Source organism: Sciurus vulgaris, assembly GCF_902686455.1.
Source record: "Sciurus vulgaris genome assembly, chromosome: 5".
Lineage (NCBI taxonomy): Eukaryota > Metazoa > Chordata > Mammalia > Rodentia > Sciuridae > Sciurus > Sciurus vulgaris.
Window position 1 is genome coordinate 95,393,570 of NC_136465.1, and position 19,704 is coordinate 95,413,273.

The window sequence follows — 19,704 nt, forward strand, 5'->3', positions numbered from 1 at the left end:
TTATTATCCATCTCAACTATTATCAAGACATGACTAATCTTGTTTCATCCATATCTTTACCCTTATTCCTTCTATATTTTAAAGCAAATTCCAGATGTCATGTCATTTCATCCCTGAATATTTTGTCACTCATTTCTAGAAACTGACAACTTTAAAAAAGATTACTATAGTAGCATTAGCAGTAAACAACTTTAAAATTACAATTTCTTAATTCAAATGCATAGTCTTCAAATTTCTAATGTTGGTTTTATACTAGTTTTACAGTTTGACCAGTTTCACACCTGAGTGTGATAACATTAGTCCTGCCACCATCGCCCCAACTTTTCTGTTTTCACCACTTCCCCTGCTCCTGACTCCCACTTCTTACCCTGTTCTTTTCAGGGCAAATTAATTTTTTCTAAGGATTTTAGAGCAAATTGGGGGTGAAAAGCATTTGAGCTGATAGAAGTGGGGAGTAGAAAATATGTGATAATAGATACATCACAGAGAACAGAAAACAAAGGGATCTGTATATAAGAATCTCTAAAATGTTGCAGACATAAGGACTTAGTGGTTGAGATTTAAAGGAACTTTTTTTTAGTTAAAACCTAAATTGCTAATTCAGAACTATTGTTTTTGAATCAAAAATTAGAAGCAGAGGCGTGGGGAGAAGAGTTTAGCCCTCATCTATCTTGTAGCCAGTTCCCACCTCATCTGGGCATGGTTGTTAACCCAAGGAGGAAAGGCTCATCTCTTGCTTGTTAGTACAGTGATTGGGTGCAACCTCTCCATCTCATGGATTGCTTGGGCAAATACAGACTGATTGAGTAGGTCTAGAGAGGAGCCTAGAAATTTGCATTTCTAACTAGCTCCTAGGTGATCCTCTGTGGGTGCTGGTCCCAAACCACTGATGTAGTAATCCTTCCTGTTCCTCTCTGGTTCTTCAGTTTGTTTTGTTTTGCTGCATTGGGGCCTCTTGCTCACCAGGCAAGTGCTCTAACACTGAGCTACATCCCAGCCTTGGTCCTTTTGTTTTAAGACATTTATCTTTGTAACTGTTGCACACTTTGGAGTTCAGTATGCAATTGATTACCCTCCCTGGGTAGCATGTTGGTGGGGGAAAACCTGGTAAGAAGTATGTAGATAATTTGTATGAAAATATATTTTGTTTCATGGTGACCACATCATAAGGTGGCATTCCACCATCTTCTTCAAATGTATGTGAGCACTTGCTCTTTTTTGGAAGATTTTTTTTTTCTTTCCAGTGTTTGAATCCCTGCGAGTTATATGTCTTGGGCAGGAAGTTTGAAACTCACTTTCAAACCCATATCTTTTACCTAAAGCAAGCCAAGAAAGCTAGGACAAATGTTATTCTCATTAAGGTTAAAAACAAACAAAATTTCATGTAGCCTGTCTTTTTGTCCTCACAGGAAGACTGGGCACCTTGCCTGAGCTAGAACATCAGTTAGTCAGCAGCCCTGCAAAGAACTGTGGTTTTCTGCCAAACCTTGAGCCACCACATCCACTGCTGGAACTTTCCCTGACATTTCATCCTATTCAAATCTTCTCTAAGTGGGTCCTGACCAAGTTTGAAATATACCCTATACATACTTCTGTTGGGTCTCCCCCCCACCCCGGGGTGGTGTTCTTTAAGATAATATATGAATATTATCCCCAGAAATTACTTTTCTAAAACTTTGCTAATTTTTATTAGTCCATTAGGATAGAAAACCACTAAACTCAGGATACCTGCAAAACAGAGCTTTGCTTTGCTATTTATGTGACCCAAAAAAGAAGCGGCTTCTTTACTTTGAACCCAGGTTTCACTCCTTTGTTGTGACAGTTATATTTCCTGGTTCCTTTTCCTTCAGCAAGTCACTTCAAGAAGTATACATTACACACTCATCCAGAAATAAATTCGATACCTTGTGAGAATTATCGAATGGTGAAGTTTTAATGGTAAAATTTCTAAATGGTCTTTTATCCACCCAAAAGATTGAGTTATAATCAGGAGCTTTTTTTTTTTTAAGTTGTAGAGGGACAAAATACCTTTATTTATTTATATTTATGTGGTGCTGAGAATTGAACCCAGTGCCTTACATATGTTAGGCGAGTGCTCTACCACTGAGCCACAACCCCAGCCCATAATCAGGAACTTTCTAAGTAAGCAAAAAGAATAAGAACAAGGGGAGCCTTTTATTTTGGACCTCAGGTACATATGATTGGGTTTTTCATTATCCTTGATTCATGGAATTATTGTAGCTCCTCCAGTATCCTACTTATATTCATACTTTAGTTCGTTTTTAAAATGTAATTTTATTTCTAATTTCTAACAAACACCTTAATTCTTACTTTTTAAAATTTGAGTTGAAATTTGCTTATAATGAAAACCACATATCATAAATGTACAATTTGAATGTTTTTTTTTTTTTTTCCAGATAGAGAAGGTTTATTTGGTAAGTAATTATAGGAAAGATTTAGAGACTTTGAGAAGTAAAACAAAGAGGAGAGCTAATAAATGGTACATGTAAGTCTGTGGTAATTCTGGGAACCAGTGTTGATTAGGACAGAATCAGAGTTATCCCTTTCTGTGCTTGAATATGTAAAGTTGATGACTGCTCCCAGGAGTCCTTAATTCTCTGCTGTTTCCAGAGCACCTGAAATCTTGGGAAGTTAAAATTTGGGCTGACATTCATGGAAATATGGGTGGGGTGCCAACAGGATCTGTTTTAGTTAGCAACTGAACAGTGCTGTTAATACATATGTTTTAAAGGAATTTCTGATTAAGCAAGCTTTGAACTAATATTATGCTCATAGGAGTTAGCCAGCACCTAACAGTTCTTTCCTAATTAAAATAAAGAATTTAGATGGGATCAACACTGGGCTTATTAATGCCTGACAACTTTTAAAAACCATTACTTAGTTGGATGAATTTTGGCCAAATGTGTAAACAATACCCCAATCAAGTTATTGAACAGAACGTTTCCCCTTATCTCCTTCAATCATTTGACATTTACTATAAGTTGTTATTGTTCTACTTTCTATAATAGATTGATAGTTCTTGAACATCCTTTAAAAGGAATCTTACAATATATGGTCATTTGTGTCTGAATTCTTTAGCTCCACTTAGTGTTGCGTGTCTTATCAGTCATTTTTATTATGAATTATTATCCATTATATTAGAATAATATTTTTCTGTATTAATTACTTATGAGAAGAAGTCCAGGAAATCGTCCTCTCAGAAATGTTCGTGAGACATAGGAAAATCTTTGGGGGGCATGGGGTTTTCTGAAGCCTTTTTATCTAACTTTTCCATTTTAAAAAATACTTTGACCAAACCTTGATAATTAACATAGTTTATCAACACAGATGTTGTCTAAATCAGGCTACCTCTAAAATAGCTTAGGTCATGGGTAAGGAAATAATAAGTAAGGAAAATCTGTTCTTAGTACTTTACTGCTTCTCATTGTGATTCTTATTCTTCCATGTGGTTCTTCAAAACCCCATCTAAAATTTATTGAGACATTTCGTGACCTTGCACACATGTCCTATGCTGATAAGTATAATGTGGATACTTGAAAAGAATATATATTCTATATTTGGGTACTTTGTTTCATAAATTGAATTAGGTTAAGGTGGTTTCCAGTGTTGCACAAATTTTCTATACTAAGGTGTGTTTTCCTCCCTTGTCTGCTAATCCAAAAAGAAGATTTAAGGGCTGGGGATATAGCTCAGTAAGTAGAGTGTCTGCCTCGCACCGCAAAAAAAAAAAAAAAAGAAGACTTAAAAGGAGGAACAAATGATAAATGAGACAAACAGAAAAACATGGTAAAACAGAAGACTTAAATCCAACTATATTGATAATTGCATTAAATATAATGTTTGTCAAATTCTCCCTTAATTCTACCAGTTCTTGCTTTTTGTATTTTGAAACTCTATTATTAGTTGCAAAAACTTTTATGCTTGTTATGACTTCTTGACTAGCTAACTCTTATCATTATAAAATATTCCTTCTAGGCATGGTGGTTTGTGCTTGTGATCCTAGCTTCCGGGAGGCTGAAATAGAATAATCACATGAATTCAGTAGTTAGTGGCCACCCTGGCTAATATAAGACGACAAAATAAAACAAACAAACAAACAAATAAACAAAAATAAATAACCCTGTTTCTTTCTAGTAATATTTCTCGATTGCAGTTGTTTCTGGGGGATGAGTGTAAAGCTCACTGGTAGGGTGTGTCCTTACTAGCATGAATGAGGCCTTGTGTTCAGTCATGAGAAGGAAGGGAAGAAGGAAAAGAAGGGAAGGGAAAGAAAAGGAAAAAATAGGTTTTCCTTACATACTCATTTTTACTTTCCTATGCTTATTGCATATTATTTAACGTATACCTCTGTTAACAGCAAATAGTCTAACAAGCTCTGGGTCTTATTAGCATTTATTTCATTTATATCTAATGTAATAATTTGTATGGTTCAATTTAAGTATACCATCTTGGCATTTTGATAGTTTTCTTTTTCCTTTTTATCCATTGTTCCTCCTTTACTGCCTTCTGGGTTTAATAAAATTGGACATTTTATTAGTGTTCCCTTTTATCACCTGCATTGGATTTTTTACTTATATCTTTTTATCATTTGAGTGGATTATATTTGTCACAGTCTGCCATGCGTTAGAATTAGACATCTTTGTATAATATAAGAATTTTATCCAATTCTGTTCTTTGAGCCAGTACGCTTTCAGTTCTCTCCTGAGTCCCAGCAGGCACTCTGTATCACAGGGTCCAGTGGTGCCCTAGGGAAGAGCTATTTAAATGTAAACCTTATCCATGGTTCCCTAGAGCTGAATTCCCTCTAGTATCTGTCTGCTTCTAGTTACCTCTACAACTTCTTCAGAGCAGGTTTTTGTATTTTATACATCACTTTGTTTTGCTATTTTTCAAACAGTTCATTCAATAAAATCTATCCCACCATGATCAAAACCAGAATTACCTTTGGTTATTTTCAGTAATGTAATAATCACTTTTGAATCAATCACTTGAAAATTTGTCAGTTACCTTGTTGATCATTCCCTTTTCATCTTTTTGTATAGTTAGATTAAATTTGTATTTCTAAAATGTGTAATCAGTATCGTTTACAATATAATGAATATGTGTCAGTTAAGAGATATGTATGTGTGTATGTGTGTGCACACACACATGGACAACCAATTAAATACATATTTGTGAGAAGGAAGGGGATGAGAGGTACTTGAAGTAGAAGAAGTCATATTCCATGCTTGTGTATGTTATGTCAAAATAGATTCTACTGTCATTTATAACTAAAAAGAACCAGTTTAAAAAAGCAAATGAACAATCATGTACACTCCTCACCCTTTTAAATATAATTAAAAGGAATTACCAATAAAAATAAATAATTAAATACATATATGTCATTGCATTAACTTTATAAAAAAAATCTTGTTGCTGGAAACTCTTAAATTTACTGTTACATTGCATATATTTGTCCACACAGCACATATATTGGTTTTGGTTTGTTTTGACAACTGTGTGTGTCATGCCATTGTTTGAATATACCAGTTTGTTTATCTCCTGTAGATGGACATTTGAGTGGTTTTCTATATTTTTTTTCTTGTAAAGATTCCTTCTGTGAAGATTTGTATATTAAAGTCAACTCAAAGTGGGTCAAAGACCCCAGGAATTAGGCCCCAAACTCTGCAACTGCTAGAAGAAAATATAGGACCCACACTCTAACAGGTATATCATAGGCACTGACTTCCTTAACAAGACCCCTAAAGCACAAGAAATAAAACAAATCAGTAAGTGGGATGGCGTCAAATTATAACACTTCTCACGGCACAGAACAAAGAGCGTGAAGAGAGAGCCTACACAATGGAAGATCTTTGCCACCTGCCCCTCAGACAGGACATTACTATCCAGGATATATAAGAAGCTCAGAGGATCCAAGATGGTGGACTAGAGGGAGGCTACATTCCTTGTCTCTCCGTAACTCAGGTTTCAAGCAGAGGTTATCTGTTTCTTGGTGAGGCAGTTTTTGCTGCTTATCGATCCCCTGCTGTTTACCCCATTTGTCTATTGCGATCACCTGCAGTCAGCCACCATATCGATGCCTTTTTCAGTACAGATTGCTCACTGTCAGGCTCCTATCATCCGCCATTTGCCTGCCTCTTGCCTGTCCATCGCCTGCCTTTCATCTATCCATCATGTACCACCCGAGGTTCACCTCCGGATTGTCCGACAGCAGTCAGCAAATGGATCGCAGACCACCACTAGAGCGCAAGCTGCCTGCTGTTGCCTGGAAGTTCACTCTCACAGTACCTGCAGGATCCCTCAGCCCAACCAATCACTCCGTGCCTCGAGGGCCCTCACATAGACTGACTGCTCCCTGCCACCAGGACCCCCAGACCGACTGATTGTGCCCCGCCTCCAGGATCCTGCAACCAGATCGACCACACCACTCCTCCAGGACCCCTGCCTGACCAACCGCACCCCACCTCCAGCCAACCACGCCAACACCCCCCAGCTGCTGCTCCCCATTTGCCAACACATTTGGAAGCCAGAGCGGCCATGTTGGATAATTCTGGAAGCCGTAGCTCTGATCTTTAGGTGGGGCAAATCCCATCCTGAGACTCCTGGTGGAGACTGGAAGCTCATTATCAGATACCTCTCATGCATCAGGCTAATGAAAACTGGGAGGTTTGAATACTATATGACTCTTATAGTGTAGATTTTCTTTTGTCTCCTTTTTGAAAAATTTTAAATTTTTATTTCTTTACTTTTTCACTCTCTTTTCCTTTTGTTTACCTGTTCCCTCAGAGTCTCTTCCTCCCTTTTTGCATGCTAACAACCAACTTCTTTTGATTACACTCTCACTCTATTATCTAGAACTTCTATATATTCTTTTCTTATCCTATTAACAGCTACATCCTATACCCCTTTTCATCCTCTTGTCCTCCATTAGAAACTGCAGACCTTATTGCAAATCTGTTTGTTATACTGAAGATAATAATTGAACTCATTTATTATGACAATATTGTTAATGTCCTCATAGGGGCTATTTGGTCTAGGATCACATACTGTCTGAACTGGGCACTGCTAATATTGATATCCCTCTTGAAGAAAAGGTTTTGGAAACCTATAGGGTCACTATAAGCCTATAGGGAGGAAACTGCAATACCCCAGATCTGCTAGAGGAGAAGATACATGAACAACATGAAAAACCTAGGGAAGAAAATGATCCAAACAAATCTAGATTCTATATTATTAGAATCCAGTGACAGTACGTTAGAAGAAATGTCAGAAAAGGACTTCAGATTATACATGATGAAGATGATTCGTGAAGCAAACGATGAGATAAGAGAGCAAATGCAGGCAATGAATGATCACTCCAATAAGCAGTTGAAAGAGTAACTGCAGGAAGCAAAAGATCATTTCAACAAAGAGATAGAGATTCTAAAAAAAAAAAAAACCCAAATGGAAATCCTTGAAATGAAAGAAACAGTAAACCAAATAAAAAACTCAATGGAAAGCATCACCAAAAGACTAGACCACATGGAAGACAAAACCTCAGACAATGAAGACAAAATATTTAATCTTGAAAATAAAGTTGACCAAACAGAGGAGATGGTAAGAAATCATGAATACAATTTCCAAGAACTATGGCCATCATGAAAAGACCAAATTTAAGAATTATCAGGATTGAGGAAGGCACAGAGATACAACCAAAGTAATGAACAACCTATTCAATGAAATAATATCAGAAAATTTCCCAAGCCTGAAGAATTAAATGGAAAATGAAATACAAGAGACTTACAGAACACCAAATGCACAAAATCACAACAGATCCACACCAAGGCACATTATAATGAAAATGCCTAACATACAAAATAAAGATAGGATTTTGAAGGATGCGAGAGAAAAGCATCACATTACATATAGGGAGAAACCAATACAGTTGTCAGCAGATTTCTCAGCCCAGACTCTAAAAGCTAGAAGGGCCTGGAAGAACATATTTCAAACTCTGAAAGAACATGGTTGCCAACCAAGAATTCTATACCCAGAAAAACTAACCTTCAGATTTGAAGATGAAATAAAATCCTTCCATGAAAAACAAAAGTTAAAAGGATTTACAGATAGAAAGCCTGCACTACAGAATATTCTCAATAAAATATTCCATGAGGAGGAAATGAAAAACAACAATGTAGGTCAGCAAAGGGAAGAACTACCTTAAAGAAAAATCCATTTAAAGGAGAAACAAGGCAAGTTAAAAACCAAAAATAAGCCTAAATGACTGGGAATATAATATCAATAGAATGTCTCAATAATATCTCAATAATAATCCTGAACATTAATGGCCTAAACTCATCAATCAAAAGACATAGACTGGTAGAATGTTAAAAATAAAGACCCAACAATATGCTGCCTTCAAGAGACTCATCTCATAGAAAAAGACAACCACAGACTAAAGGTGAAAGGATGGGAAAAAACCTACCACACACATGGACTCAGTAAAAGAGTGGGGGTTTCCATCCTTATTTCAGATAAAGTGGACTTCAAGTCAAAGTTAGTCAGAAGGGATAAAGAAGGACATTTCATCCTGCTTAAGGGAACCATAAATCAGGAAGACATAACAATCGTAAATATTTATGCCCCAAACAATGGTGCATCCCTGTACATCAAACAAATCCTTCTCAATTCCAGGAATCAGAGAGACCACAACACAATAATTATGGGTGACTTTAATGCACCACTGTCACCACTAGATAGATCTTCCAAACAAAAACTGAACAAAGAAACCATAGAACTCAATAACACAATCAATAAATTAGTCTTAACAGACATATATAGAATATTCCATTCAGCAATGAGCGAATTCACTTTCTTCTCAGCAGCACATGGAAACTTCTCAAAAAATAGACCATATGTTATGCCACAAAGCAGCCCTTAGTAAATGCAAAAAATAGAGATACTACGTTGTGTTCTATCAGATCATAATGGAATGAAATTAGAAATCAATGACAAAATAAGAAACAAATTACTCCAACACCTGGAGACTAAATAATATGCTATTGAATGAAGCATGGATAACAGAAAACATCAGGGAGGAGATTAGAAAAATTCTTAGAGGTGAATGAGAACAACAATATAACATATCAAAATTTCTGGGATGCTATGAAATCAGTATTAAGAGGAAAATTCATTACATGGAGCGCATTCAAGAAAAGAATAAAAAGGGCAACAACTAAATGACCTAACATTATAGCTCAAAGCCCTGGAAAAAGTAGAACAGAATAACAGCAAAAGTAGTAGAAGACAGGAGATCATTAAAATCAGAGCTGAAGTCAATGAAATTGAAACAAAAGAAACAATTAAAAAAATTGACAAAGCAGAAAGTTGGTTCTTTGAAAAAGTAAACAAAACAGACAAACCCTGAGCCACACTAACAGAGAGAAGCAGAGAGAAAACTCAAATTACTAAAATTTGTGATGAAAAAGGAAATAATCATGACAGACACCAGTGAGATACATAACATAATGAGAAGCTACTTTGAAAATCTATTGTAACAAAAGAAAATACTGAAGACATCATCAAATTTCTAGAGACATATGCTCCTCCCAAACTGAACCAGGAGGACATACACAATTTAAATAGATCATTATCAAGCAATGAAATAGAAGAAGTCTTCAAAACCCTACCATCCAAGAAAAGCCCAGGACCAGATGGATTCTCAGCCGAGTTCTACAAGACATTTAAAAAAGAATTGATACCAATACTTCTCAAAGTATTCCAGGAAATAGAAAAGGAGGGAACCCTTCCAAATTCATTCTACGAGGCTAGTATTGCCCTGATACCACAACCAGACAAAGATACATCAAGGAAAGAAAATTTTAGACGAATATCCGTGATCAATATAGATGATATAGATGCAAAGATCCTTAACAAAATACTGGCAAACTGTATCCAAAAACATATTAAGAAAATTGTGTACCACAATCAAGTGGGGTTCATCCCTGGAATGCAAGGATGGTTTAACATCCATAAATCAATAAACGTAATCCATCATGTCAGTAGACATAAGGATAAGAATCATAGGGTTATTTCAATTGACGCAGAAAAAGCATTCGACAAAATGCAACACCCCTTCATGCTCAAAACACTGGAAAAAATAGGGATAGTAGGAACATATCTGAACATTGTAAAGGCTATTTATGCTAAGCCCATGGCCAACATCATTATTAATGGAGAAAAACTGAAAGCACTCCCTTTAAAACGGGAGCAAGACAGGGATGCCCTCTTTCACCACTTCTATTCAACATTGTCCTTGAAATACTAGCCAGAGCAATTAGGCAGACTAAAGAAATTAAAGGTATACAAATAGGAAGAGAGGAACTTAAGCTGTCACTATTTGGTGATGACATGATTCTCTATTTAAAGGATCCAAAAAAACTCCTCCAGAAAACTTCTAGATCTCATAAATGAATTCAGCAGAATAGCAGGTTATCAAATCAACACACATAAATCTAAAGCATTTTTATACATAAGTGATGAAACATCTAAAAGGGAAATGAGGAAAACAACTCCATTTGCAATAGCCTCAAAAAAACAAAAAACAAAAACAAAAACAAAAAACTTGGGAATCATCTAACCAAAGAGGTAAAAGATCTCTACAATGAAACTACAAAACATTGAAGAATGAAATTGAGGAAGACCTTAGAAGATGAAAAGATCTCCCATGTTCTTGAATAGGCAGAATTAATATTATCAAAATGACCATACTTCCAAAGGTGCTATACAGATTTAACGCAATTCCAATTAAAATCCCTGATGTTTTTCATAAAAACACAAAGAGCAATCAAGAAATTCATCTGGAAGAACAAAAGGCCCAGAATAACCAAAGCAGTTTTGAGCAGGAAGAGTGATGCAAGAGGTATCATTATACCGGACCTTAAACTGTACTATAGGGCAATAGTAACAAAAACAGCATGGTATTGGCATCAAATACACAGGTAGACCAATGGTACAGGATAGAAGACACAGGGACATACCCACATAAGTACAGTAACTTCATACTAGTCAAGGGTGCCAAAAACTTACAATGGAGAAAAGATAGCCTCTTCAACAAAAGGTGCTGGCAAAACTGGAAATCCATATGAAGTAAAATGAAACTAAACCCCTATCTCTCATCCTGTACAAAACTCGACTCAAAATGAATCAAGGATCTAGGAATTAGACTTAAGAACCTTCACCAAATAGAAGAAAAAGTAGACCCAAATCTCCATCGCATTGGCTTAGGACCAGACTTCCTTAACAAGACCCCCATAGCACAAGAAATAAAAGCAAGAATCAGTAAATGGGATAGATTCAAACTAAAAGGGGGCTGGGAATATAGCTCAGTTGGTAGAATGCTTGCCTTGCAAGCACAAGGCCCTGGGTTCAAATCCCCAGAACCGCAGGAAAAAAAAAAAAAAAAAAACCAAAAACTAAAAAGTTTTTTCTCAGCACAGGAAACAATCAACAATGTGAAAAGAGAGCCTACAGAGTGGAAGAAAATATTTTCAACACACACTTCAGACAGAGCACTCATCTCCAAAGGTTATAAAGAACTTAAAAAACTTTACTCCCAAAATACAAAGAACCCAGTCAATAAATGGGCTAAGGAAATGAGCAAACACTTCACAGAAGAAGATATACAGGTGATCAACAAATATATGAAAAAGTGCTCATCATCCCTGGTAATTAGAGAAATGCAAATTAAAACCACCCTAAGATTTCATCTAACTCCAATTAGAATGGCCATTATCAAGAACACAAGCAATAAGAAGTGTTGGTGTGGATTTGGGGAAAAAGGCACACTCATATATTGTTGGTGAAGTTGCAAATTGGTACAGCCACTCTGGAAAGCAGTATGGAGATTCCTCAGAAAGCTTGGAATGGACCCACCATTTGACCCAGCTATCCCATTCCTTGGTTTATACCCAAAGGACTTAAAATCAGCATGCTACAGTGATGCAGCCACATCAATGGTCATAGCAGCTCAATTCACAATAGCTAGATTGTGGAACAAACCTAGATGCCCTTCAACTGATGAATGGATAAAGAAACTGTGGTGTATATATACACAATGGAATATTACTCAGCCATAAAGAAGAATAAAATTATGGCATTTGCTGGTAAAATGGATGAAGTTGGAAAATATCATGCTAAGTGAAATAGGCCAAGCCCAAAAAACCAAAGGCCAAATGTTTTCTCTGATAAGTGGATGATGACACATAATGAGGGCAGGTGGTGGTGGGGGTAAGAGAAGAATGAAGGAACTTTGGATGGTGTAGAGGAAAAAGGTGTGGTAGAGGGTGGGGATGGAAAAACAGTAGAATGAAACAGACAATACTACCCTATATATATGTATGATTACATGAATGGTGTGAATATACATTGTGTACAACCATAGAAATGAAAAATTATATCCCATTTGTGTACAGTGAATCAAAATGTGTCTGTAAAAATAAAAAATATTTTAATAAAACATTTTTTAAAAAGAAACTCAAAAAATCTAACAACAACAACAACAAAAAAGTAAATAACCTAGATGAGCAAAAGAACTAAACAGAAATCTCAATCTCTCCACCCACCCTCTCTCACCAAGGACTGAACCCAGGGGTGCCTAACCAGTGAGCCACATCTCCAACCCTTTTTTATATTTTATTTAGAGACAGGATCTTGCAAAATTGCTTTAGGGCCTTGCTAAGTTGCTAAGGCTGGCTTTGAGCTTGTGTTCCTCCTGCCCCCACTTCCTAAATGGATGGGATTACAGGTGTCCGCTTCCACTCCCAGCTAAACAGAAATTTCTCAAAAGAAGAAATACAAATGACCCACAAATTTATATAAATGTTCAATATTTATACTAATTAGGGAAATGCAAATGAAAACGACATTATAGGGGCTGGGGAGATAGCTCAGTTGGTAGAGTGCTTGCCTTGTAAGCATAAGGCCCTGGGTTTGATCCCCAGCACCCAAAAAAAAAAATATATATATATACATATATATATAATTTAATCTCAGAATGGCAGTTGTCAAGAATACAAATAAGAAATGTTGGTGACGGTATGGATAAAAAGTACACTCATACATTGCTGATGAGACTGCAAATTCGTGCAACAACTCTGGAAAGCAGTATGAAGGTTTCTTAAAGAACTGTAAATGAACCCCCATATGACCCAGCTGTCCCACTCCTTGGTATATTTCCAAAAGATAATCCACATACTATAGGAATGCAGCCACATCAATCTTTATAGAAGCACAATTCACCGTAGACAAGGTATGGAACCAACCAAGGTACCCTTCCATAGAGAATGGATCAAGAAAATGTTATATATATGCATAAGGGAGTTATATATATGCAAATGGAAGTACTGGGGACTGAATTAGAGCAAATTATATTCCAAACTTTTATAATTATGTCAAAATGAATTTGAATGTTACATATAACTAATATGAATCAATTTTAAAAAGACAGGAGAAAAGGTTTATGTATCACTCTTGGTTATATACTTTGGAGGAAATAGTATCGCATTGGAAATTGAATGTTTAATTTTATATGATAATGCCACACCATTATTTAAAGTGGTGAAACCATTTTACAATCCCACGACCACTCTGTAGGAAACTCTGTGACTCCATATCCTCGGTAACACTTGGCAGTGTCCATTTATTTTGCTAATCAGGTAGCAAATGATGTGACATGTTTTAAACTCCTTAATTATAATGATATGAAGTATCTTTTCATGTTTTTATTAATTGAAAGTATTTCCTTTTCTTTTAAATGTCTGTCCATGTGCTCACCCTCCCATTTTTTATTGTCTTTAGGAATTCTACACTTGCATACTATGAACTATAGATCACCTATATTCACTCTCAATTTATTAGAGAGATCTTTGACCTTTGCATCTATCGTTGCTCCCTGACCACCTTCCAATCCTGCGGCCCCTTTATCCTGCTCCATCTTTTCTCCCCTTAGCACCCACCACTTTTGCCAGATTATACATGCTTTATTACTTATGTCTTACTGACTTCTCCTTACTATTTTATGTAGGTTGTGTGATAAAGGTAGAGATTGAGAGTAAGCATTTATAAACTCTTATAGCAATTCAATATGTCATTATTTTAAACAAAGGATTGGGTCTCCAATGAGCTGGGTGAATTTTTTGTTTGTTTGGTACTGGGGATTGAACTCAGGGCACTCCACTACTGAGCCACATCCCTAGCCCTTTTTAAAAAAATTTATTTAGAGACAAGGTCTCACTTAGTTTTTAGTGCCTCGCTGTTGCTGAGGTTGGCTTTGAACTCAAGATCCTCTTGCCTCAGCATGCCTCACTGCTGGGATTACAGGCATGTGCCACTGTGCCCAGCTTGGAGTATTTTTTAAAACTTCACCCCCTGACAAGCATGGTTGAGGCTGTCTCACCCCTCTGTGTCATAGCCTTTGAAAGGCTCATCAACAGAAATACAGACGAAATAGAGAACTACATGTCACACTTAAGTGTTTCTGTTCTACACAAAGTACAACTGTGAAAAAAGACAAATATTTGTTTTTCTAATTTAGTGAAGTGGTGAGTCTTTTTCTAATGTGGGCATTATTTTTATTGGTATTCCTATGTCTATGGCTGAGACTGGTGTGTTTGTCTTTGTTTTATATGTACACACACACACACACGTGTATGTATATATATGTGTGTGTATATATTGCTACTTTTAAAATGAAAAGGAATGTGAGCCACTTAATTACATGAAATTCAAGTATTGTACACACTCTTCTGCTTAATCCTTTACGCTCTCAGTTTTCATGTTTCAAATTTTCCAGCCTGAAGTGTGGCTATTAAATTTGTGCCCCATTTCTTTGGTGTGTGCTAACTGTGTGTTTGAGTAAATTTTTTGTAACTCTTCAGGTTCATAACCTAGCGTGTTGACCTCTTGGTTTCTGATTAAAACAAAAAAACAAAAACAAACTGTAACCTAGCATTTAAAAAATCAAAGTAAAATTTCAGAAGAATTATGTGACATTTTATTAGAATGAATGCATAGGAGAGAACTGATCCAAGAAGATGATAACAGAGCTATAAATATATTTGTGAAGATAAGTGGTAAGTGAGATGTGGCTGCTTGGCAACAGAGGGCAAAGGTTTCTGTTAAACAGCATGTTCTTTATTTCCCAGATATTTAGTCCACCACAGTATCTACAAAATAGCAAGAGCCTATTCAGGCCTTTTGGGAGAATCTACATGGCTGGTAATTAAAAAGGCATTAATTAATGTTGAAAATCATATAATCTCTACTTTTTCCTATCAGTGGTCAATTTTTTTAGAAGTGATATTTCAATGTATTTTAACAGGTAAAACCATGAGTAGATTGTGACAAAATTTCAGAATAAATCTACTCTTGATATAGAATCAAATAAAAATTCACCATTATAATGGAAGTCAGATAGACCTTGTTTAAATGAAAGGCATTTTTTATTTACTTGCTGCTTCCCTACAAATAACAAATATTTCATTTATAAAATGGAGAGATGAATTTTTCCATTCCATAGGGTTTTTGTTATGAGTATTACAAATAATATACAAAAGTGTGGGGACCTCTATAGGTGAGGTACTCTGTACATGATAGCTGTGTTATATTACAAAGTACCAGTAGTTGGGGGTGGGGGTGCTTAGTACAGTTGGCCCTTTGTAGCCACAAATATAACCAACTCAGATGGAAAATATTTTTAAATATTGCATCTCTGCTGAAAATGTACAGACTTTTATTCTTGTCATTAGTCCCTAAACAATGCAATTTTAAAACTATTTATATGGCACGTACATTGTATTTGGTATTTTTTTTTTATTTTTATTTATTTATTTATTTAACCATATTAAGCAGGTTTTATTTAAAGGTAATAATATAGACTTCTCCCGGCAGGAAGAAGGGGGCCATGGCTGATGTTGTAAAGTACCAAGAAGTGAGCGCACCCTACATCTTTTATAGGTTAAATTCTCTTTTGTTCTCCAGTTCTCTCCCCGCTTATCTTTCCTTCCTGCCTAAGTGACTAGGCCTGGTTTTGCATTAAGTGAGAAGCCATGGGCAGGGGGAGGGCCAAGGTGATTCAGGCAGGCAAGGGCCCAGGGGGCATTAATTAGCAGCTCCTTGCTTGCAATCCTTGATAAAGGCAGGTGAATTTGGTAATCAATGGGCCCCGGAGATCCTTGACATTCCATTCTTCCAGGGACAGTCTCCAACTTCCAGAGGCAGATGGCTTCATGGCTTCATTTCCTTGAATTGACCCGATTCCCTATTTCTACACTAACTACGTGTCCTTAATTCTGGCTTCATTCCCCCCTTTAGCTTTAGGAACTCCTAACTGCTTGTTAAGGAAATGAAAGGGGGCGCTGATCTTTCTGGCTGCTTCAAAGCTGAAAGGGGGCAGCGAGGGGCAAGCAGTTTGGAGTTCCTTTTTTAAAAATTGGGTCAATCGAGGGGTCTAAGGTAGAAGTCTGGTTGGGGAAGAGCAGGTTGTAAAGTCATCTGGGTGTGGGTGCTTCTAGGTTGTGTGTTCTTGAAGCAGGTACTTCTTGGTGTAGATCTCAGTGGGACCTCCAAATCTGATACCGCCGTTTACCGATGACTAGTTCTGCTCCTTCTAATGTTGAAGATTGAACACTAGAGAAGCACGCCAAGGCAACCATATTAAGCAGGTTTTATTTAAAGGTAATAATACAGACTTCTCCCGGCAGGAAGAAGGGGGCCATGGCTGATGTTCTAAAGTCCCCTGTATTATAAGTAGTCTAGAGATGATTTAAAGTATAGAGGAGAATGTATATCAGGTCTGTGCAAATACCATGCCATGAGCATCCATGGATTTTGGTATCCAAGGAGTAGTCCTAGAACCAGTCCTCCACGGATGTCAAGGGATGACTGTGTATATGTTAGTGAACCCTTTTATTAGACTTGTGAGAAACTCTTATACAGAAAATTCTTAAAAAGCAAAGGTGTAGAACACCCTTGTAATCCAACAACTTCGGAAGCTAAGGCAGGAGAATTTCAAGTTCAAGGACATCCTGGGCAACTTAGCAAGACACTGTCTCAAAAAATAATAAAAGGACTGGGGATATAGCTCAGTGGTAGAATGCCCCTGGGTTCAGTTCTCAATACTGTAAAATTAAGAGAACAGAGATTGGATAGGACTGGTACAGTCAGAAAGAAGTCTTATCTATCAGCACCCTCGTGGACCTCAGCAGGCTTCTGTCACCCTCCCTGATGCTCTCCACAGACTCCTGGGGCTCTAAAGAGAACAACATGGAAGCCATTGTGCTGGGTTTTGATTGATTGATTGATTGATGTTCCTGTGATTGAAAATGGAGCCTTGCACACACTAGGCAAACGCTTTATACCTCCGAGCTGTACCTCCAGGTCTCTGCTGAACTTTGAATAACCTTGAGTACAAGAACTAAAACTTATTTTATTAACTGATATGGGTGTCCTATGTGGTGTTACACTACAGTAGATGATTGGCCACTGCCTATTAAACAATTCAGCTAATTCAGCTCTACTACTTCTGAAGTTCTCTCTGTATACATTTGACTGCCAAGTAGAGTTATAATTTGAAGTGGAATTAGCAAACTCCACTAGCAGGCAAGCACCATTTTAAAGCATGTAATGATAACATCATTTTTTCTTTTCAGATCTTGGTTGGACTTTGCCATTGACAAATAAGAAAATGATGAGTGATGCAAGTGACATGTTGGCTGCGGCACTAGAGCAGATGGATGGTATTATAGCAGGTAATCTGCATCTTCTAAAGAATGGAATCATGACATTTCCTTTGCTCATTTGACTTTTTCATTATGACTCTTTATTACTTTCTACTCTTTTTTTTTTCATTATTGGTTCTCTGCCCAATGTCTTTAGGTTCCCCATGGTTTTATCTTTGTTCTTTTCCATTTTCTACCTGAATTATTCTCAAATTTTATTTTTAAATGTCAAAAAATTCCTGTTCCAACCTAGGTTTTCATCAAGGTTAAAGAATCTGCATCTCAGGCTGTTCTGGTGTAATCAGTCCATGGACCTTACTTTGAGGGTTGGTGCTGTACCTCACATCCATGAATAATCTGTTCTCTTGAATTCAATATGCACTTTACTAGTGACTCTACCATCTTTTTACTTTCCCAGTTATCCACTAAACTTCAGGTCTCTCTCTAGTTGCCAACCAGATCTCTCCCCTGAAATGTCCTATAGGTACATCAGAATTATCATTTAAAACACTGAGTTCTGTTATGTGTTCTTAGCATGTGTGAGGCTCTGGGTTCAATCCCTAGGACCAAATACCAACCAAACAAACAAAGAAAATTTTTGAGTTCAGTATCTTTCCCTGGAAGTCCCTCTAGTAGCCTTTATCTCAGTTCATTTCATAACCCTCCATCTACCATATCCTAAGCCAGAAATTTAAATCATTCTGGACAGATCAGAAAATAAAAATCAAAGAGACAAAGAAGTATATGCTTGTTTTCAGAATGGGCTTTGGGTCATTGTATGAATTTAAACAGTATAATGTTTTCTCTTGTAAGTGACAGAAAACAAAAATGGCTGTAAAACTCCTCCAGCCTTTGGGGAGAGGGAGGGTGCTGAGGATCAAACCCATGGCCTTGCACATGTTAGGCAAGTGTTCTACCACTAAGCTATACCCCAAGCCCCTCATAAAAACTATTTTTTAAAGTTGATGTTAATGAGAATTTGATGCTAGGCTGCCAATAAAATAATAGGGGGAAATGTTCATACACATTTGCTCACACATGCTTATACACATGTACACATATAATTCATTGAGCTTCAAAGATTAAATTCTGGCAAGTTAACTGGGAGTTGGTCTTCTTGTCTTTGAAATTGTGCTATCATATTTCTACCTCAGTGCATAACTCCTTTTCAGGAAATTTGAAGACTATAAAGTCTCTAAAGTTTGTGTTTCCTAAAAGGCATTGCTCCACCAAAACTGCCATGACACCCTCTTATCCTTCATTTGCTGGGGACAGCACACCTCACACCAAGGCCCACCATGCTGTTTTTCTTTCTATACCACACATATGGCTTCCTTGTTAGATATTGAACTGCTAATAAGTAGCATCAGTTATATGGTTTTATTTTTCCACCAAGTATCTGTGACTCGGAGAGACTTACATGATAATATTATTGTCTTGCCCTGTTTCTTGTTTTGATTATTTAAGTGGTTTACCACCGTTAGCTATGATGTTTTATGTAACATAAATTCTCTTGATTTCTGATTTTTTTTTTTTAACCTAGGTTCTAAGGCCCTGGAATATTCCAATGGAATCTTCGATTGCCAGTCTCCCACCTCTCCGTTCATGGGAAGTTTGCGAGTTCTGCACCTTGTGGAAGACCTGCGTGGATTGTTAGAGATGATGGAATCAGATGAAAAGGAGGGCTTAAGATGCCAGATCCCTGATTCTACAGCAGAAACACTTATTGAGTGGCTCCAGAGTCAAATGGTAGATGTCTGTATGTAGTGTATCTGTGCTGTGAATCTTGGTTGCTTATTCCAAAATTTAAAGTATAGAATATCTGATTAGAACCAGAAAAAAAATTACAGGGTTACATGTTAGTTTCTCTTTTATCCCTTAAGAGATCCCAGTTCCCTTTAAAGATAAGTTTTTTAAAGGTGTTACTGTG

At 36.8% G+C, this 19,704-nt stretch overlaps 1 protein-coding gene across 9 annotated transcripts in view; it reads left to right on the plus strand.

The window, feature by feature from the left end:
- Positions 1-19,704, plus strand: part of PPFIBP1 (PPFIA binding protein 1) — a 211,428-nt gene that overhangs the window by 125,254 nt on the left and 66,470 nt on the right. For all 9 annotated transcript variants that reach the window (XM_079139307.1, XM_079139306.1, XM_079139305.1 and 6 more), the window contains exons 4-5: positions 17,706-17,804; positions 19,318-19,523. In XM_079139307.1, coding sequence (XP_078995433.1) covers positions 17,741-17,804; positions 19,318-19,523 — 270 coding nt within the window. In that variant the 5' untranslated portion in view covers positions 17,706-17,740. The remainder of the gene's footprint in view (positions 1-17,705; positions 17,805-19,317; positions 19,524-19,704) is intronic.